The 23,444-nt window shown below is 43.0% G+C and overlaps 1 protein-coding gene across 1 annotated transcript in view; it reads right to left on the reverse strand.

Moving 5' to 3' along the window:
- LRP1B (LDL receptor related protein 1B) overlaps positions 1 to 23,444 on the reverse strand; it is a 1,835,733-nt gene that overhangs the window by 281,112 nt on the left and 1,531,177 nt on the right. The window contains exons 53-54 of the mRNA XM_063932605.1: positions 17,622 to 17,744; positions 769 to 909 (exon numbers count right to left, since the gene is read on the reverse strand). Of these exons, the coding sequence (XP_063788675.1) occupies positions 769 to 909; positions 17,622 to 17,744 (264 nt within the window). The remainder of the gene's footprint in view (positions 1 to 768; positions 910 to 17,621; positions 17,745 to 23,444) is intronic.

The raw sequence follows: 23,444 nt of genomic DNA on the forward strand, positions 1-23,444 counted from the left end.
AGAGTCACTCTTATTTAATGTTTATTACTTGTTATTGTCAGTTATAATAGAGTATATGATATAATGTAACTATTAAGCAACTTTAATACCAGAACAACTAATACATGAGTGTCCTATATGCCATGAAATGATTTAGGTGTGCATGGTAGGATCAGCAATGAATGTGGTGAGCTTGGTTGTGACACTGCCCCCCAGAGCTTTTAACCAATCTAGTGAGGAAATTCACATAAGATGTTGTGCAGCAGCCATGTCCAGACTAGCAAACTAAGGGGGACATGTACTAAGCAGTGATAAAACTGTAGAAGTAAGCCAGTGGAGAAGCTGCCCATGGCAACCAATCAGCTGCTCTGTGTACTTTTATAGTATGCACATTATAAATGTTACGTCAATGCTGACTGGTTGCCATGGGCAACTTCTCCACTGGCTCCCTTCTCCACTGTTATCACTGCTTGAGTACATGTCCCCCAAAGCCTATACTTTATCCTACTCACAGAGAGGGAGATGTGATGTACCTCGGAGAGAGATAAGTGTAGAGATATGAAGTACCAGTCATCAACTCCTAACTGCAATGTTACAGGCTGTGTTTGAAAAATGACAAAAGTTGATTGGTACTTTATATCTTTCCACTTTATCTCTCTCCAAGGTTTGACACATCTCCCCTTGGATCCTGTGTGTGCAAAATTTGAAGTTTTATGTGCACAGAGGACAGAACTGATAACAGATAAAACTGTCTATGATGATAATAAAGGTAAGAGTACCATTTCATACCTGCGCTTACACACTTTCTGTTCAGTGGAGCTTCATCCGACGCATCAGGACAGTCAAAGTCCCCATCACATTGCCAGTGGAAATTTAGCAAGCATCGCCCATCAGCACAGATAAACTCATCAGGGGCACATTGCCGGTAATCTAAAATGTAATAAATGCTATAAACTATGTGCATACGGACATAAGGTAGTAAAGTAACAAAATATACAAAGGGAGTTGCCGTGAACTGTTCTGCAGCCCGTGACTAAATAATTAAGCATACTGTACAATCTGTTTTATGTTTTTGCATTCAGGAGTTCATGATATTTGCGTTAATTGTGAATAATTCTTATTGTGTCATGGCAGACTTTGACTGCAAAGAACTCTTCCAACTCCAGTGTAAGATCATGTATATTGTTTATTGTCACAGTATCATTTTTATTAAAGCCCTTCTTATATATAACACTGGCTGTTCTACCCATTCTTCGCACGGGAGTTTCTGACTTTCACGGTTGTAAATATAAATGAGTGTTAAAAAATTTGGTAAATCTGTAGAGATGTAAATTTGAGATGTCTTAATTTAAGTAAATATTAATCCATGGTTCTTGGCGTTACCCGAGGAGGGCTCATAGCAAATATGGTACAAAGTGACAGGACCATTTTTGTAGTTTATTAAATTCTACCCACTGGAGGTGCAATCCAAATATTGATCTGATTGTCCATTTAGGAATTATCATTCACGTAATGCAAGCCACGCATCGGTAATTATGTCATTATGTCAACCCCCTGGTCATCCCCTTAGGGGAGGTTTATTAAAATTCTAGTTATGTTGTTTTCCTACTTCCCACCTGGAGAATACCTATGTTACATTTCAACTTCCTAACATATCGGGAAGTAAGAGAATTAGTGATAAATCAGTCAGTCTGTCAGTCAGTGTGTGTGTGTGTGTGTGTGTGTGTGTGTGTGTGTAAATGAGTAGGTGAGTGAGGGGTTTTGCATATATATATATATATATATATATATATATATATACACACTGCTCAAAAAAATAAAAGGAACACTAAAATAACACATCCTAGATCTGAATTAATGAAATATGCTTATTAAATACTTTGTTCTTTACACAGTTGAATGTGCTGACAACAAAATCACACAAAAATTATCAATGGAAATCAAATTTATTAACCCATGGAGGTCTGGATTTGGAGTCACACTCAAAATTAAAGTGGAAAAACACACTACAGGCTGATCCAACTTTGATATAATGTCCTTAAAACAAGTCAAAATGAGGCTCAGTAGTGTGTGTGGCCTCCACGTGCCTGTATGACCTCCCTACAATGCCTGGGCATGCTCATGATGAGGTGGCGGATGGTCTCCTGAGGTATCTGGACTAAAGCATCCGCCAACTCCTGGGCAGTCTGTGGTGCAACGTGGCATTGGTGGATGGAGCGAGACATGATGTCCCAGATGTGCTCAATTGGATTCAGGTCTGGGGAACGGGCGGGTTAGTCCATAGCATCAATGCCTTCATCTTGCAGAAACTGCTGACACACTCCAGCTACATGAGGTCTAGCATTGTCTTGCATTAGGAGGAACCCAGGGCCAACCGCACCAGTATATGGTCTCACAAGGGGTCTGAGGATCTCATCTCGGTACCTAATGGCAGTCAGGCTAACTCTGGCGAGCACATGGAGGGCTGTGTGGCCCCCCAAAGAAATGCCACCCCACACCATTACTGACCCACTGCCAAACCGGTCATGCTGGAGTATGTTGCAGGCAGCAGAACATTCTCCTTGGCGTCTCCAGATTCTGTCACGTCTGTCACATGTGCTCAGTGAGAGCTTGCTTTCATCTGTGAAGAGCACAGGGTGCCAGTGGCGAATTTGCCATCTTGGTGTTCTCTGGCTAATGCCAAACGTCCTGCACGGTGTTGGGCTGTAAGCACAACCCCCACCTGTGGACGTCGGGCCCTCATACCACCCTCATGGAGTCTGTTTCTGATCGTTTGAGTAGACACATGCACATTTGTGGCTTGCTGGAGGTCATTTTGCAGGGCTCTGGTAGTGCTCCTCCTGTTCCTCCTTGCACAAAGGCGGAGGTAGCAGTTCTGCTGCTGGGGTGTTGCCCTCCTACGGCCTCCTCCACATCTCCTGTTGCACTGACCTGTCTCCTGGTAGCGCCTCCATGCTCTGGACACTATGCTGACAGACACAGCAAACCTTCTTGCCACAGCTCGCATTGATGTGCCATCCTGGATGAGCTGCACTACCTGAGCCACTTGTGTGGGTTGTAGACTCCGTCTCATGCTACCACTAGAGTGAAAGCACCGCCAGCTTTCAAAAGTGACCAAAACATCAGCCAGAAAGCATAGGAGCTGAGAAGTGGTCTGTGGTCACCACCTGCAGAACAACTCCTTTATTGGGGATGTCTTGCTAATTGCCTATAATTTCCATCTGTTGTCTATTCCATTTGCACAACAGCATGTGAAATTGATTGTCAATCAGTGTTGCTTCCTAAGTGGACAGTTTGATTTCACAGAAGTGTGATTGACTCGGAGTTACATTGTGTTGTTTAATTGTTCCCTTTATTTTTTTGAGCAGTGTATATATATATATATATAAATATATATATATAGATATGCAGCGATAACACAATATATCGGAGCAACACAATACAGGTTGAGTATCCCTTAGACAAAATGCTTGGGACCAGAAGTATTTTGGATATCGGATTTTTCCGTATTTTGGAATAATTGCATACAATAATGAGATATCATGGCGATGGGACCCAAGTCTAAGCACAGAATACATTTATGTTTCATATACACCATATACACACAGCATGAAGGCAATTTTAGCCAATATTTTTAATAACTTTGTGCATTAAACAAAGTGTGTGTACATTCACACAATTAATTTATGTTTCATATACACCTTATACACACAGCCTGATGGTCATTTAATACAATATTTTTAATAACTTTTTGTATTAAACAAAGTTTGTGTACATTAAGTCATCACTAAACAAAGGTTTCACTATCTCACTCTCGCTCAAAAAATTCTGTATTTTGGAATATTCCATATTTTGAAATATTTGGATATGGGACACTCAACCTGTATTTCATTCAGAATGTGGTCTGCTCCCTTCTGTATCCAGATAGACGATAGGCAGTACATAGACATTCCATATGTTGACATCAGATGGTTGGCAGTCAATAGGTCAACAGGCTCAAAAAGTAGACAAGCAAATGGTCATCACAAAAGAAGTAAACACATTGTTTTTCATTATTTCTGGGGTTAGGGTTAGAGTGTGGGTTAGGATTAGGGTTATGTGCGTGGGGGAGGGTTAGTCTTCCGGAGTGGATGGTTAAGGTTAGACACTATGGGGAGAGATAGGGTTCGGCACCATGGGGAAGGTTAGGCACTAAGGGGAGGTTAAGGTGTGCGTCAACCATTTGTCTGTCAACCTTTTGACCCTTTCCACCTAAGGCCATTACAACCTTTTGACCCTGTCGATCTATTGACTGTCAACCTTCTGGTGTCAATCTATTGACTGTCTATCCCTCCAGTGCCACATTTTTTGTTGCACTGTTTATAAAATGTGGAACTGGCTCTCATTTTTTGTGTTAATTTTATCACCCTGCTGTGAAGTCCGCCTTGAGAGATGGAACTTGACATATTTTATTAGACCATTAGGGGTAAATTTACTAAATGATGAGTATGCATCTTGCAATATGCAATGGTTTGCAAACCAATGTGCATTGCTGTGGTTTTATAGTCTTAAGCGCAAAATACAATATTTAATAAATATTTGAAATTCTCAAAAGAACCTACCTTTGATCCCCATCTGTTTGTGTCCCTATTTCCCAGATCCATGGGATCTGTGCAGTCTATATTTAATGCAAAAAAATTAATAAATCACAAAATAATTTTTTTTGTGGTTTACCCTTCAAAGCCTAAGCTGAAGCCTAAACTGGTAGTAGAAACATTGGAGGAAATGGGGGGACAAAGAGTGTTGGGGTCCCCCCTGATTTTCCATTAACCAGCAAGAGACTTTACCAGGTGGAGGTGGAGGAACCATAAAGTGATTTGTACAAAACGTTTTACAAACACACCAGTCAGAAGCAGTTCATATTTTTGGTAGGGTTTGTCTGTGGGTTTATGGTGGGTTCTAAACCCACCCCTTAGTAAATCTGGGTTTTTAAAATTTTTAATGGGCTAAAACATCAATGGTGATTTTGATTTTAAAGCCTGGTTTCTCAGCAGGACTGCCTTAGTAAACTGCCTGGCAAAAAAATAATAAAAACAGTAATTTGTTAAATGTATCCCATAGTATCAGGATACAGCTAAATAAGTAACTGATCATCCGTAACTACAGTATGTTTAGCATATAAAAATGGTATCAAAGTTCTGTTTTGTTAAAATAATAAGAGCTCTGTACTCTGATCACAGGGGCCCATTTATTAATTATCAGGTCCTAGACCCAAATTAGTTATTCTTATTGCCGCTATTCATAGCATTAAGATATTATGTACTGCACGGTTGTATGAAGAAACACATCCAGGGACAGGCGCTCCGATAGGTGCCTGTCTCTCAGCCATGTGTAATGTAAAGTGATTGCATCAGCATTCACTTTACTTTGTGAGACGGGAGCCTATTGAGTATACACAGTGTCATCAGACAGTGCATGCGTATGTAAGTAATACGATATGTGAGCCTATAGACTACAACGCACGGTATCATCAGAAAGTGCATGTGTGTGTAAATTAAGTGATATGTGAGTCTATAGGCTACAATGGCTAACTCCGAATTAAGATGGTGTTACTATAGCTATCTGGGCCAATCATGTTAAATCTGACAATATTGCAGCCTCCCTAGAAACCTATGGGGGGCTGCTACTGCGGTCGGAAATGGGGAAACATCAGCTGTGGAATTCCTGTAATACGTCCAGAGAATACTAACATATTGTGGGTATCCCCAGAAAACTGCTGTACCGTTTTATGTAATTTACAGCCAAATGTGCTTAATAAATATACCCCCCGAGTCTCCATGACAATCCCACCTATGGAGGGTATAATAACAGACATTTGAAGTCTGCAGCTCAGTATGGCTGGTATCACTCTTTCATCTAAAAATTAAACATTAAAAACGGGTGAACCACTTATTTCAGATTTTGCTCACATAGTAACTACAGTATAGATACAGTCACTGAAATCTTAAGAAACTGCATAAACACAGGGATCTATTTATGGAGGTGAAAATCAAGCAGGTAAAGCAGAATCCCTGCAATATAAGAAGAGTCTTATGCAGGAGACATCAGAGAGATAGCAGAGAAATCTTGTGAATTAGGCAAACTATAGCTGCGTATCAAGAATAATGGGGGCTGTTTTTTACGGGTCAATTTATCAAGCTCCAAAAAGCTTACATTTCTATAAATTGTCCTGACAGATAGCCATTCTCACCCTATAGGGGGAGCACTGAATCTTCTGATTCTCCCTGGCAGTTTCCTTGTTCCTCCGCACACAGTTATGGCTGCTGGGCATGCACAGTTACCGATCGAGCAGTAAAGTGATAGTGAACTGTAAACCTATATGTCTTCTCTGTTGCAGATGCTGTTATGATAAATTATTTTTATCACTGTGATACAGTATACAGATGTAGCCACACTTATCTAGCCTGCAGTTTGCCACATTCGCGGCACCCATGCCTTGGCGTGGCCCGTGTGGCCATGCCACAGGCTGGATGAGCGTGGCTACATCTGTATAGTGAATTTCAGTGAATAAATATTTTATTAAAAGAGCTGGGATGACAATGGTTAAAAATGATCATGTTGCCCTGCGGTGAAGTTTGGGGAAGTACTATGAACATACAGTATAAGACTGAGGATGAGTTGAACTGTTGGTGGAGTATATCTTGTGTGTATTCGCAATTTGCATGCTCCGTACCTGTGTGTCTGCATGAACACACATTGTACGCATTTCCGAATGAAGAGGCATAGCTGGATTGCAGTGGAGTGTTCTCACGTAGGCAAAGTTCAGCGAAGGCATATCAAGAACTTGGATGTAAGTGGATACACCCATTTGCAGGTGCATCATGTGCACCAAGTACAGTGTTTGCTGATGCTACTGTGCACTAAAGATGATGATGAGGGTCAAACTAAATGTATGGATAGGAGGCATGTGAACACCTCTGCACATGGCAAACATACTGTATGCAATGTCAGAGCACATTCACCTGATTTCTGGCCACTCAGCACCAGGCCCATAAAGTCAACTTGCAGTGAAGGAGATTTTAAAGCCAAATTCGGATTGGAGTTTATGTCACAGAGCAGTTCTGAAAATGTTGTTCATCTTTCATCCTTAGCATTCTTATTGGGTTAGTGGAATATTATTATAGTTACTTTCTTTAAACATCGGCCAACTGCTAAAAAAATTGCTATAGTGTTCAATCTGAATCATAGTAACATAGTAACATACATAGTAATTGAGGTTGAATAGAGGCAAATTGCCCATCGTGTTCAAACCATATTAAGTTGGGATGATTCTAACATACCCGCTGAAGTAATTTTTTATGACTAGTTAACAACTATTACTCATATTACCCCTGGATTAACCACATTAATATTTTTTTTTTTACATCAATAGTTTTTATTGATAAAAAAGCAATTTTATGGGGTACAAAATGAAAAAAAAAGGGGGGGCGTACAATATAACACAGTAACACGATCTAGTGGGGGAAGGAGGGGAGAAACAAGGGGGGGAGCATCCAGTAATACAATGGTACAGGCACTTTGAGGTCAGATATGGCAGACAAAAGAGAAACGAGAAGAATGAAAAGAAGAAAGAAATACGATGGACAAAATAGGAGAAAGGACCGCTTCACGTGGCATGCAGACAGAAAATGTTAAATATGAAAAAAGAACGTAGGTGCAAAGGCTACGAGGAGAATCAGACATAATGTTTTCAAGAGGCACATCACGTGGAACAACATAATCAGAGGGGTAAGTGTTGAGGGATAGGAAGAGATAGAAGACATAAATATAAATAAAACTCTACAACCACTAAGAATAAGAGAAGAAAAACCATACTGTACTGAAATCGAGGAAGATACACCAAGGAACGACCCACCCATTCATCACTCACTAGTGGGGTGTTCAATTAGACTAGAGCAAGCTGAAACATTGTTAGATGGGCTGTGAAACTATTGGGAACCTAGGCCACTAGTGACAAACATATGCCATAAGCACCAGCGGGTCATGGGGGAGGTATCAGTAGTGGAAATGGGGACGTATTCAGTTTCCATGAGGTAGTGGTGGTGCGTTTTGTGGATAACGTTTAGCAGAGCAGGAGCAGCAGATTGCTTCCATAGCTGAGCAAGAGTGGCACGAGCGGCTATCAATATGTGTCCTAAGACATATCTGCTAGGGGGGGGACGAGGGGGGGGGAAATGTGGAGTAATTCTACAATCGGGTCAGGGGTAATTTGCGTATGGAGTACTTTATTGATCAAATCAAACACCTCGGACCAGTACTGTATAATCACCGGGCAGGACCAAAATATGTGGTAAATGTGTCCTATTGATCCACAGAGTCTCCAGCATTTATTACTGCAGGTAGGCCAAAATCTGTGTAGGTGATCTGGGGTCAGATACATTCTGTGGACTAGTTTAACATGCATTTCAGTGTGGCTCAGACACTGGGACATGGAGTGGGAGGTTAGAAAACCGTTCGCCATTCCTGAGGTGATAGCATTCTACCCAAATCTAATTCCCATTTTAACTGAGCACTAGATTTGGAGAGGGAGGTTGGAGTGATCAGTAGCTTGTACCAGAATGAGATATCGCCCCTGGTTTTGCTCAAGGAAAGTCGAGAGAAAAGGACTTGTGAGGTGGAGTCTAGGGTTAGTAAATTGGTAGGGATCGATTTCCACCAGTGCGCAACCTGAAAGTAGTGGAAAAGTTCTGGAGCAGGGAGGGAGAACTTCTGTTGGAGAGCTGGGAAGGACAACAGGAAGAGTCCATCCAATATGTCCCCCAAACACATTATGCCCAGCTGTCTCCATTTGGAGAGATTTAGATGGGGAATTATCACTGAGATAGTGGTAATGGAGATCTGGGCGATATAGCAAGTGGGTGCCAACAGGGCGGCGGATAGCTTGTCCCAGGATTTAAACGAGGCTTGCGTGGAAGGAAGATTATGCGGAAGGACAGGTCGGAGCATCTTGGGAGTGCGAAAAAGATCCGCAAGGGGGACTGAGCGGGCTCGGGTTTGTTCCAGTCCCACCCAAGATACCTATGAGTCAGTGGTAAAATAATATTTAAGGGGAGCTAATAGGGAAGCCTCCTGGTATAGAGAGATGCTGGGTAAAGAGAGACCTCCTAAAGCTCTCGGCAATATCATTTTGGAGTGAGCCAGTAAAGGTGGTTTAGAGGACCATACATATTTGATCAGAATTGCAGAACAAGTTTGGAGGGCCTTTTTTGGGAAAGTATATGGAATCGTGCGGAATAGGTACATCCGTTTGGGCAGGAGGGACATTTTGAATGCAGCCATATGTCCTAGCCAGGAGACTTCATATGCCGCCCAGGATTTTGATAGAGCATCTAATGTGACTAACAGAGGGGAAAGATTATAGGTGAAAACATCGGGAGTATGAATGGGGATTTGAACACCTTAGTATTTTATCGAATTATTCTGCCAGTTATAGGGGAAGGAGGATTGGAGGGTTGAAAGGGTGTGGGAGAGGTTAATGGGTAGGGCGTCAGTCTTTGTGATGTTGAGTTTATAATAAGAGGCTAAGCTAAAGGAATCCAAATTAGAGGTCAAAATAGGAAGAGTAGCGGAGGGGTCAGAAATAAAGAGAAGAACATCGTCCGCAAACAGGCTTAATTTATGGCGGGAGGAGCCAAATTGTAGAGCCGGAAAGTGGGGATTGTCACGAATAGTAATAGCCAGGGGTTCAATTGACAGAACGAATAGCAGGGGGGAAAGGGGGCAGCCCTGTCTGGTGCCATTTGTGATAGGGAAGGAGTCGGATAGAAAACCATTGCTGTATACCCGGGCAGAAGGAGAGCTATATAGTGCTAAGATAGAGGTTAGGATACGGTCCCTAAAGCCAAATCGGAGAAGGACTTAACGCATATAGGACCAGTTTAGTCTATCGAAGGCCTTTTCAGTGTCCAAGTATAGCAGGAGAAGGCCCTGATCTGTAGAGAGGGAATCAATCAAGTTAAAAACTCTGCGCGTATTGTCCGACGCCTGATGGCCCGGGACAAAACCAGTCTGATCCGGGTGTACCAGCAATAGGAGAAAACGATTCACTCGTGCCGCAATCAATTTGGCGTAAAGTTTGATGTCAGTGTTAAGAAAGGCAATGGGACGGTAGTTGTGTACATAAGCAGGGTCTTTGTCGGGTTTGGGTATAGTAACTATTCGTGCTTCTAGAAGTTCTGTCGGTAGAATTCCATGGTCAGAGAAATTGTTAAAGAGGACAGTCAAGTGGGGAGAAAGAACATCAAGGAACGAGGCATAGAAATCAGAAACAAACCCGTCCGGGCCTGGGGCCTTGTTGCGGGGAGAGGACTTAATGGCTGCGGAAATCTCAGCAGAGGTCCATGGGGCATTAAGAGCGGACAGTTGCTCTTGGCTAAGTGTGGAGAAAGAGAGGTTGTCCAAAAAAGAAGAGATAGAGAGAGGGGTGGGCTGGGGGGTGGAAGGATCAGTCAGTAAATTGTAGAGTTTAGCGTAGTATTGTGCAAAGTGATTTCTCTAGGGTTAAGGACCTTCCGTTTAGAGGGGGAGTAAATACATTTGATCTTATTCCTAGCTTGCTGAGCACGGAGCTTACGGGCCAACATTCTACCAGATTTGTTGCCTAGCAGATAGAACTGTTGTCTCAATCTGTTTAAAGCCACTTGCGTACGAGCAAGAAGCAATTTTTGGAGTTGGCTACGACCCTTGGAGAGTTCTTTCTTGAGAGATCTAGAGGGAGTGGTCTTATTGCGCGATTCAAAATCCACTAATTCGGCTTCCAATTTTGACTGCAGTTGGAGGGCTTTTTTCTTGAGGTTGGCACCAGCTTGGATAGCTGCACCACGGATAACAGCTTTAAAGGCGCACCAGTGGTTGATGACGGAGGTGTCTTGGGGGGAGTTGGTGGCAAGATAAGAGTTTATAGAATCAAGAATTATCGTTTTTGGAGAGAGGGTTGTGTAAAAGATAGGGAAAGAGATGCCACTGCCTGGGAGGGTTCTGGGGGACAGAAAGGTTCCATTTCCAAAGAACGGGGGCATGGTCTGACCAAGTGATTGGTAAAATAACAATGTCCCTAGTTCTCTGGAGAGACCATTTATCACATAAATTTAAATCAATTCTGGAATAGGAATTGTGTACTGAGGAGTGGAAGGTGTAATCCCACCCTGAAGGATTATTAATCCTCCAGATATCAAATAGGTCAAACTCCGAGAGTAGATTGCGGAAGGCTAAGGAGGGGCTGGATTTAGCTGAGGGGATGGGACGGGAGAGAGGGACAGATTTATCGAGTTTTGGGTCCAAAACTAAATTGTAATCACCAAGAACAACCAGGGAACCCTTAAGTGATTTGAGAATTAAGAAAAACAATTTACATAGAAATGGTATTTGGTTAGAGTTAGGGGCGTAAAGGGAAACTAGTGTAGTGGGTTTGTCATCCAGGAGACCCATAAGGATTAGGTAGCGGCCGCTCTTGTCAGAGATTTGGGAATGGAGGGTAAAAGTGACATGTTTACTAAAGAGGATAGCCACCCCGTTATGCTTAAACGGGCCATTTGCATAGTATGCCACAGGGAAATTGTTATTCTTAAACCGGGGAGGGGGGGGCAGAGGAGAAATGTGTTTCTTGCAGCGCAGCTACACCCGCCCTTTGTTGGTGAAAAAAAGAAAGGGCTAGTCTGCATTTGTTAGGATAGTTTTGACCCTTAACATTGAGAGAGAGGAGGTTAACCATTAAAAATGTAAGGCAAGGGTGAGAGGCAAATATCTATACTGGGCATCATAAATACAGTTGGACCGGGGATCAAAGTACCACGGGACGTGGAGACAGGTCATGGATCGGGAGCTCGGAGGGGGGGGGAAACATGTGGGGATTCAGGGAGGATATTTTAAACAAGGGAGTAGGGGGGAAAGCAAAAAAAAAAGGGTCCGGTATATTGGACCTGCATGACTACTGCAGGGGAAGAGGATAACTTGCAGTAGTATAGAAAAAAGGTGGGGGCGGGCAGTCGAAGCGTGCACCGCCACTCAGGTACAACAGCTTAAGGAGAGAGTAAAAACATGTTAAAGTATTCCTACGGCGCAATAGGGGGACAGCACATATAAACAACTAGGAATAACTCCAGAGAGGTGCCATTCCCCCATGGGCCAAAGGAAACTTAAATAACAGCAAATAACCCATATAGAATAACAGATACATTGTAACAAGTGAAAGAGCAACCTGTAACACATAGACCTAAAGAAATATCAAGAAGAGGAAGAGATGCTATAATTACTAATGTCGTCCCCTCACGGCGGAGGGGAAGAGGTCTACAGTTTCACAGAACAAGGAAGAAATGTGGAGGGATCCAATGTTGCGACCACATAACTCAGATGGTCGACCATTACTGTCAACGAGAAGACGGACGAGACGTTGCAGATGCCTTTTGAACAGTTATGTTCCAGTCTGAGAGCAACTTGACTCCTGCATCGAGGGAGGAGATGATGTAGGTGGAGTCCTCATAGGAGACTATCAATTTGACCGGGAATCCCCAGCGGTAACGGATATCGTGGGACCTAAGCGCAAGAGTAATAGGGGAAAGGGCACGTCTCTTCACAATGGTAGCAGCAGAGAAATCCTGGAATATTTGAAGGCCCCCTAGGATATCCGAATGTCCAGATTCTCTGACAGCTCTCATGATACGTTCTTTAACTGTAAAGAAATTCACACGGAGGAGGGTATCTTTAGGGAGGTCTGAAGAGATGGTGCGGGGCCGAGGGAGGCATTGAATGCGGTCGATGAGGAGCTCTGCGGCATCTGCAGCGGGGAGGAGCTTCCTGAAGAGGGCAATGGCATAGGGTTCAAGTTCAGAATTGGTGACAGAATCAGGAATACCCCTGATCTTGATGTTGTTCCGGCGAGATTTGTCCTCCATATCCGCGAGTTTAGAGTGGAACTGGTTCAGATCCTGTTGTTGACGATCATGGGAGGTGATCAATTCATTATGGGAAGCGACCAGTTCTTCCACCTTACGTTCCAAGTGGTCGGTCCTATCCCCGATTGCCACTAGCTCGGTCTTGACCTCGCGGACGGCAGAGGTCAGGTCTTTAGAGAGTTCCAATTAAAAGGCGGAGAGAATCTGGCAAAGAGATTTCACAGTCAAAGGTGCGTCAGAATCGTAATCAACTCCAGAGACCGAGAGCATGGAAGAGAGACCAGTCGACATCACAGGGTCTGGCACGGCGGGTGGAGGGAGGACGCTTTGTAGAGGGGAGATTTGGAGAGGCTTCGGAGGAGGAAAGGACATTTTGGAAGGTGCTGGGTCTTTGTTCTTTTTGGGAGGCATCGCTCGGCAGTGAAGAAGAAGGCAGTTAGCAGCGAACAGGCATCTAAGTACAGCCTGGTCAGGTCAAAGGAAAAATGTGAAACAGGTATACTCAGTCACTGTAGGGCAGTGGTTCTCAAACTCGGTCCTCAGGACCCCACACAGTGCATGTTTTGCAGGTAACACAGCTAGTGCACAGGTGTATTAATTACTCACTGACACATTTTAAAAGGTCTGCAGGTGGAGCTAATTATGTCACTTGTGATTCTGTGAGGAGACCTGCAAAACATGCACCATGTGGGGTCCTGAGGACCGAGTTTGAGAACCTGTGCTGTAGGGCTATAACATGTCGATTAGGCAAACATGAGTGGCGGTGGAAACAAAACGAAAGCACTCACATTATGGAGACCACGCAATCAGGAGACGGCAGGGCCGTAGTGGAGCTAGCTTTAAGGTATAAAGCTGAAGATCTGATTTAATTCCCTGCTTAGATACTGATCTTTCTCCCCAACGAGCACAACAGGAGCAGCACAATGCAGAGAAGCCTGCTCTGCCACCTCCAAGATGGCCGCAGTCAACAGGTTCCATTGTGTCCCCCTACAGGCCACCACTGTCAGCTATCCGCGGGGTCAGGGGCCAGTCGTCACCCCCATCTTCTGCAGTGAGACCCCCTCGGTGAGTATGTGCAACAAGCGGGACGCTCGTACGAGCGCAACACCCGCGCTCCTCTTACCGCCACTCCCAATATGGCCACCGCCACCATATCACCTCTGCTTGGTTCAGCTCCAGTCCCACAGGTCCAGGGGCTCGTCTCACCACCGCGTCTACTCGGCAGGGTCCCCCAGGTAGGAGGAGAGCAGTGGGGAAGGCCGTGGAGCGGCGCGCAGCGCCTGGGTTTCGGCTGAACTCCGGCGGGAGGTTTCCAAATTGAGGCCCCGGCTTCACCACGGGGGGAAGGCCTCAACCTGCAAGCACAGGACAGGCCTGTGCTCCGGCTCCGCAGCTCACCCCCAGCGATCCCAAAGCAGCACGGGCCGCTATAGGGAGCCACAGAGGAGATATAAATAGGGTTAGGGCAGTAGATATGGGATTATAAGGGCTCAATCCAGCAGGAGCTCCCCTGGGACACATCTGTCCAGTCAGGCCACAAGCCACGCCCCCAACCACGTTAATATTTTAAATATTATAAACTTGGATATCATTTTCATTCAGAAATGTATCCAATCCTTTTTAAATCTATTTACAGAGTCCGCCATTACCACCTTCCCTGGCAGGGAATTCCATATCCTTATTGCCCTAACAGTGAAGAACCCTTTCCTCCGTTGCGTTCGGAACTTTCTCTCCTCCAGCCGCAGCAAGTGCCCACGTGTCCTAAACTGTGTTCTTTTAACAAATAATTCCTCTGATAACTCTTTGTGATGTCTCTTTACATATTTGAAGATATTAATAATATCTCCTCTTAGGCGCCTCTTTTCTAGTGTATACATATTCAACCTAGTAAGCCTTTCCTCGTAATCCAGTCCTTCTAGGCTTTTAATCAATTTAGTAGCTCGCCTTTGAACCTTTTCGAGTTCACCGATAACTTTTTTATACAGTGGTGCACAAAACTGAACACAATATTCCAGGTGCAGACGTACCGATGAATTATACGGCGGCAGGATTACATCGGAGTCCCTTGTCTCAATTCCCTGTTTTATGCACGGTAGCACCTTATTTGCCTTCTTTACTGTACTTTGACATTGTGTATGGTTATTAAGCCTATTATCAATGAGTACCCCTAAATCTTTTTCCAATACTGTTACCCCTAGATGTTCCCCATTTAATATGTAGGCTGCAAGTTTGTTTTTAGTCCAGAAATGCATAACCTTGCATTTGTCTGTATTGAACCTCATTTTCCATTTAGACGCCCAGAATTCAAGTGTAGATACTGTAAATTATTCTGCAAGGACTCCACATCTAATTCCGAATTAATTACCTTGCATAGTTTAGTATCATCTGCAAAGATTGACACTGTGCTTTCCCGGCCTATTTCTAGGTCATTGATAAATATGTTGAACAGAAGGGGCCTGAGTACGGACCCTTGTGGTATTCTGCTGACTACTGGAGACCAGGTTGAGGACTTCCCATTGACCACTACTCGCTGTACCCTGCTACCCAGTTACTTATTCATGTGCAAATAGTTTTTCCTAGGCCAAGCTCCTTTATTTTGATGATCAGTCTCCTGTGAGGCACTGTATCGAAGGCTTTTGCAAAATCTATGTAGACCACATCCACTGCTTTTCTCTGATCAAGATTATTGCTCACTTCCTCGTAGAAGCTAATGAAGTTAGTTTGACATGATCTGTCCCTCACAAACCCATGCTGGTTCTGGCTAATAAACATAGCGGTCTGTAGATACTCCTGTATGCTGTCCCCTAGATATCCTTCCAATATTTTCCCCAATATAGACATTAAACTAACCGGTCTGTAGTTACCCGGATGATTTTTGGATCCCTTTTTAAATAATGGCACTACCTCAGCTATACGCCAATCCTTCGGTACCATGCCTGATCTAATTGAACTATTAAAAGTCATGTATAGGGGTAGTGCTAGTTGGGAACTAAGCTCCATAAGAACCCTTGAGTGAAGTCCATCAAGACTAGGTGATTTATTAATCTTAATTTTGCTTAGTCTCTCCTGGACTACTTCTTCACTTAAACAAGTATCTAACCATGAATCATTACTGTCACAATTGTTATGCTCTACTCCCATCAGTTCTTCTCTGGTGAACACTGATGAAAAAAAATTGTTTAGTATTTACACTTTTATTTCGTCATCATTTATCAATAATCCAAATTCATCTTTTAATGGACCTATATTCTCCTTTTTTAACCTATTACCGTTTATGTATTTGAAAAACTTTTTAGGATTGGTTTTACTCTCTTTAGTGATTTGCTTTTTATTTTCCATTTTAGCTGCTCTTATTGCTTTTTTGCATTTTTTAATTACATTCCTTGTAATACTTGAAAGACTCCTCCTTTCCATTAGATTTATATGCTTTGAAAGCCTGCTTTTTTTATCCATTTCTGCCTTAACCTTCTTGTTAAGCCACATCGGTTTGAGTTTAGTACTCCTGCATTTACTGCCCATGGGAATAAATTTATGAAAATTGCTATCCAGCAACCCTTTTAAAGCATCCCACATTTCCAAAGTGTTCTTGTTATGAAACAAAACTTCCCACTCAATGTCGTTAAGTGCACATATCAGCATACTGAAATTAGCTTTCCTAAAATTAAATGTTTTGGTTGAACCCCTGTAGCTATGTTTCCTGAAACTGATGTCAACCCCATTAATCAAAATCCAACTTATAATGTAGAGAAAATGATTGCAAAGATACACCAAAGGTGTTATTAGCAGGACCATTTTAACATATAAGCAGACTGGGCAACTGCCCAGAGCCCTGCAGGTCTAGGGGCGTTCAAGCATGGGTGGGGGGTGGTCACACAATCAGAGTGGCAAGGCAACACTTTCTTCCTGCCTCCCAGCCTGTAGTCAGATAGTGACTGACTGTCAGCATGCTGATTGTTGGATGGCTGGTGCTATCCACCAATCAGAGTGCAGACAGCCATTCACTGTATAGAAGAACATGGAGAGATGGCACAGGACTGCAGGAAGGATATGTTATGATTTTTAAAAAAAAAATTGGTTCCTGTGAATGGGTGTGTAGTGGACCCAGTGCATTACTTTGCCTAGGGCCTACTATACTGTTAGGATGGCCCTGGTTATTAGTCAGTACTACCTTCAAATAAGGTTCTTATACTAACTCCAGCTGCTCTGTTCATATAGAAACAAGAACTTGATGAATACTCCACCTTCTCTTCTAGGGATCAGGTTCCAGATTGTGCACTTGAATTATACATTGTGCATATGTTGCCTTATAGTGCACAGGACTATAATGTATTTTCTGCATTACTGTTATTAATCTGGTACGTTATAAAGCATGCACTAGCAGTGTTAACTATGAATGATTAGCCAAGCCTCTGTGGCAGCTGGCCACACCCCCTCTGGAGACTGGCCACATCCTTAAATATGGGCCCCTACCATTGCAGTTCCCCGGTGGGCCCTTCATGCCCCAGTCCGACACTATATATATATATATATATATATAAATCTGCCTTACTCATGACTTCATGCGAATGAGCTGTGCATTGCCAAATTTATTGTATAAGATAGGCATTTAACTTTCAACATGTGTTGAAGTACCTGATTACTTACATATTACCGCACACATTTTGTTTTATTTAGTTTTTCATTGGGGTTGTTTTTTTTTTCAATTTTACTCACCACATTCCAAGGATTCATCTGAGCCATCTCCACAATCGTCATCGTGGTCGCACAGAAACTGCTTAGGGATGCACACTTTGTTGTTGCACATAAAAGCATTTTCATCACAGGTAGTAACAGGAGCTGAAAATATATGAAGAAAATAAACCATGGCCGCAAATCAGATTCATCGTTTCCCCGTTAACATTTTGTAACAGGCAGAGTTCACTATGTGTAGTATAGGTCTTTTTTGGGAAACTTTAGGAGAAAAGTTTTCTAAACCTGTTCTATTAAATACTTCATTTTAATTTCTGCAGACAAGCCACAAAATGACATTCACAGGTCTCCTTTAGACAATTATATTGTCTTACCCATACTATTCTATAACGTTTACTGGCATCTATCAGAATTATTGTATGATGCCTAATAACTCCTAGACAACTTTGCTTATTTTCATTCTCAATGAGAAGTCACCATTTTAGTTCCAAACAGCCTACAGAATGAATACAACACTTATTAGTTATTATCCTTTATTTAAATGATGCATCAAGTGGTCCGCAGTGCCTTACAAAGTAATAAACAGGAGCAGTATGAACAAAACAAGCAGAAGTGTGATTTACAGTACAGAACATTACAGGACATTGGGGGTCATTCCGAGTTGATCGCTCGCTGCTGATTTTCGCAGCGCAGTAATCAGGTGAAAAAATGACATTTATGCGCATGCGTATGCCCCGCAATGCGCACGCGCAACGTACGGGTACAAAGCTCTTTGTGGTTGTGCACAGGTTCTAGCGAAGTTTTCCTTCGCACTGACGGCCGCAAGATAATTGACAGGAAGGGGGCGTTTCTGGGTGTCAACTGACCATTTTCAGGGAGTGTTTGCAAAAACGCAGGCGTGTCTGAAAAAACACAGGCGTTGCTGCGCGGGTGTATGACGTCAAATCCGGCCACGAATAGGCTGAAATGATCGCAAGCGCTGAATAGGTTCAGAAACTGCACAAACTCGTTTTGCAGAGCTCGGCTGCACATGCGTTCGTACTTTTGCTAAGCTAAAATACACTCCCCAGTGGGCGGCGGCATAGCGTTTGCACGGCTGCTAAAAACTGCTAGCAAGCGATCAACTCGGAATGACCCCCATAGACATGGTTTATAAACACTGTTGCATTAGCAGTCATAGGGCCTAATTCAGGTTGGATAACAGTGTGCGATCCAACCGGAATTTTTGCTGAAAAGATGAGGGCACATGCGCAGCGACCGTCATGCACATGTGCCCGCATTTTCTGCAGGGGGGGGTCCACAGAAAATGCGATCGCCTCTGCCTGTCAATCAGGCAGAGGCGGTCATGAGGTGGTGGTGGAGGGTATCAATGCTCCATTTCCAGGGAGGAGACAAAGCGTTGCGGGGGTGGTGCATCGTGAACGGGGGGCGGAGGCGGATGAACAGGGGCATGTCGTGGGTGTGATCACGGCGGCTGCGTAACATCACACACAGCCGCTGTGATCAGGAAACTGGCAGCGAGGAGGCTCCCACAGATTCTGCTAACAAGCAGAAATTGGGAACGCTTCGCAATTTTGACTTGTTCAACTTGGGGAGGCTCCGGTCAGCATGCTGTGCGGCCTTGCCCAGCGATGGGCGGCCCCTAGCATGCGATTCAAAGGATAGCAAATTCTGCTGATTAGCAGAATTTCCTATCCAACCTGAATTAGCCCCCTAATACCCTATAAAGCAGCTGGACAGCAGAACCCAAGGGTTAGGCACAGGGGAAGAGGTGATGGTGTAAGCGAGGAAAGGATATAAATGAGGGAAGAAAAAGCACAAAAAGCTCTGCTCTGTATTTGGGATACAAACAATTAGATTTATAAATCCCTTCAAAGTCTGAAACAAAGGAGGCGAAACGAGTCCCTTTTCTGAGCTTCACTCAATACGGAATTTGGATTTAAAATCAGAATCTTGGGTTTTGGGTTTCTTGTAAGTCCCTCCCTCGTGATTTCAGGTGACATTTGCACAGGAGAGTGTGGTCAAAATTGATTGGAAATGACTGTAAATTAATGTTGTTGATGTTAATAATACTGTAGGATAAAAAATAGGCCAAAATTACATGATTGTAGCTATTTTCATCAATTTTTAAGAAATACAAAACCAAATCTGAATCAAAACACTTGAGGGTGGTTTTGCCAAAACCATAAAACAAAAACAAAACATGGAGGGTGATTTTAGCAATACCAAAAAGATGAGGCTCTACACACATCTCTAGTTATGCCCTATAGTAGTGTCCTACTTGACATTATGTCACTGTGTAGTGCTGCCAGTACACACATTATGCAGCACAGGACTCCCTATACACATTATGACATATAGTGTCCCCAGTTCATATTATGCCACATTGCATTGCCCCCAGTTCATATTATGTCACATTATTATGCCCTCCAAGTTCATCTTATACTGTACCACATCACAATGAGCAGTTCCAGTGAGAATAGTCAAACTCTGATACTTATATAAAATCATTCATTAATGTCCTTGTTTATGACACAATATAACAAATATATATCAAAATGCACATCCAATGGCTACACATCAAAAATAGAAAAGGCTTGGTCTAAGGTATATCCATAAATGTGAATGACCTATTGACTTAGGACTTGTCAGTTTTTTCCGATTTCGTTACAGATGTCACCCTGAATCATTTGTGTCCTCATTTACATTTCACAGGTGATTAACACACATTGAAATATTTTCAGTCCTAAGGGGGTTATTCCGAGTTGTTCACTCGCTAGCAATTTTTAGCAGCCGTGCAAACGCTATGTCGCCGCCTACTGGGGAGTGTATTTTAGCTTAGCAGAAGTGCGAATGCTTGTGCAGCCGAGCTCTGCAAAAACAGCTTGTGTAGTTCTGAACCTACCCAGTGCTTGCGATTACTTCAGCCTATTCTTGTCCGGATTTGACGTCATACACGTGCCCAGCGAATGCCCAGCCATGCCTGCATTTTTTCAGACACGCCTGCGTTTTTACAAACACTCCCTGAAAACGGTTAGTTGACACCCAGAAACGCACCCTTCCTGTCAAATCTTCTTGCGGCCATCAGTGCGAAGGAAAACTTCGCTAGAACCTGTGCACAACCACAAAGAGCTTTGTACCCGTACGTCCCGTGCGCACGCATTGCGGGGCATACGCATGCGCATTAATGCCGTTTTTTCACCTGATCACTGCACTGCAAAAATCGGCAGCGAGTGATCAACTCGGAATGACCCCTTAAATCCACAGCAAATATGGGAGACATTTATTTTTGGCACTGGGAGAGTCATATGTCAATGTCATTATCTTGGGGAAGAGAGGAGACAGTATGATTCCATTAGGGTAGGCCCAAAAAAGCTTTAATTTCCCTTGTAATTATAACAAAGTTCTTGCACCAAAATGGTGTAACCTCAATGCTTACATGTTGGCATTGGAGAAACACTCAAGGAGGATATGTGGGAAGAAATATAATTGCCTTCCACTTGTAAATAAAAAATAGTTAGAGTAACCAGAAAAAATACAGAAATTCAATCATTTCAAACACCTCAAATCCCCTTTCCAATCATATTCATGTCACAAATACAAAATGCTAAATGTAATATCCACCTAGTCCAAAAATTGACACACACCAAAACAATTTTTTTCTATAATAGTCATGGTTGCAACATGACTTCTCTGCTTCTCTTGTTAACTGGAACTACAGTATTCAGCAGGGAAGTTTGGAGGGCATGAACTGTGGGTACAAGGGTAATAATAAATTCACCTTATTTTTTGCCCTTATAATATTATTATTAATAATAATCTATTAGTGTCTTCTAATGATAAAGTATTGCCCACATAAAATACTGTAATAGTACTGTAGTGTCCACTTTAAAATATTTAAATAATAATAAATGGTGTGTGAGTGATCGAATGCCTGCATCCTACGACGCATGCTGGATTACTACTGCAGCAGGAAGCATCTAATTGTAATAAACGCCATTTACATACAGCTCTATCGCTGCTGCTTTCAAGGAATCAGCATTGGTAGCATCTCCAGCCACATCTGAATTAGCCCCAATTAAGACATACAGTGTTCTCAGTTCATATTGTGCCACATTACAGTGCCTCTGTTCATATTATGCCACACTATAGTCAGGGCCGTAACTAGGGGGGGGGGGGGGGGCTAAGGGGGCATGCGCCCCGGGTGCAGGATTTGAGGGGGAGCCAAGGAGTTACAGAGGAGCAGGGTTATTTTTATTTTTTTACCGGCAGTGCTGTGCTGCTCCAGTGAGACAGCAGACGGATCTCAGGGCAATGTCTCTGACCCACCTGTCTGCCTGCAGCTGGCTCTGACGCTGTGCAGGTGAGCTCCAGTACCTGGGTCTCTCCTATATCAGCTTCTGTATTAAACTCTTTTCCTTGCCATGCAATGCTGCGACTAGCGTGCGATGCACCATACAAGCTATAGAAGCGCACTGCGCTCCCAGATAGCAATATCAACCTCCGCTTTGTCTCCCAGATAGTAGGATTTGGTGTAGCTTATAGGGGGGTGTAATGCAATGATGTAGTGTACCATATAGGGTATGTAGTGTAGTAATGTATTGCAGTATATAGGGGCATGTAGTGCACTGATGTGGTGTAGCATATAAGGGGGATGTAGCATAGTGATGTAGTGTAGCATATATGGTATGTAATGCAGTGCATAGGCACATTTAGTGTAGTTATGTAGTGCAGTGGATAGGAGAATGTAGTGCAGAGATGAAGTGTTATGATATAGTGCAATGTAAGAGGACACACAGAGGAGCATATAGTTGAGCATGCTGGTGGGGCAAGTGACACATAGGACATTTGAGGCACATAGGGGAATATTGTCCCGTAGTATCCCCTTTTTAAAAAAAGTTGATAATCAAATTATTTTAATCTGATAGGTTTTTTTTTGTTTTGTTTTTTTTTTGGGGGGGAGAGGACCAAATTACTGCCTTGCCCCGGGTGACGAAAATCCTAGTTTCGGCCCTGCTATAGTGCCTCTGTTTAATATTGTGCCACATTACAGTGCCTCTGTTCATATTATGCCACACTATAGTGCCTCTATTTAATATTGTGCCACATTACAGTGCCTTTGTTCATATTATGCCACACTATAGTGCCTCTATTTAATATTGTGTCATATTACAGTGCCCCAGTTCATATTACATAATGTTATAATGCCATTCAGTTTATTTTATACCACATAACAATGAGAAGGTCCAGCAGCACACATATATATATTGCAGACCCCAAGGCATAGGACCCCTATGTTTGTAAGGGGCCCTATGTACATTCCAATGGTGAAAAATGTATATAACACATGTAAAATTAACAGGCAATGTGCGCACCTCTCAGATCTGGGCCCCATAGATGGAATCAAACTCACAACCTCGACAATTCTGCAGCAATGCCAACCACTCCACCACTTTTCCCAGCACCACTGTTTATGTCTCCAAACCTCATCCCTATATACCCATACTGTTAACATCTGCCACCAAAACCATCTGAACCGAACCTATACAACCTTTTGAAACAATCAGGTGTGGTGGCATAACTGGTATTTACCCGGGCATATGTGCACAACAGAACCCCATGGATTTAAATGTTATATAATTACATAGTTTATCAGATAACTTTTCTTAATATACATTTCTTCTTTATGTACCAGACTTCAATTACTATGTAATAAGAATTCTCACAAATTCAGAACGCAATGCAACAATGAAGAAGCATTAACAGAAAATATTTGGCAACCATGAGTTTGTCATTTGCAAATCCAAGGTCCTCACTCTCCCTCTAGTCTGTGACCTTCAGTTCATC

This window comes from Pseudophryne corroboree, chromosome 7, assembly GCF_028390025.1.
Source record: "Pseudophryne corroboree isolate aPseCor3 chromosome 7, aPseCor3.hap2, whole genome shotgun sequence".
NCBI classification, from domain to species: domain Eukaryota; kingdom Metazoa; phylum Chordata; class Amphibia; order Anura; family Myobatrachidae; genus Pseudophryne; species Pseudophryne corroboree.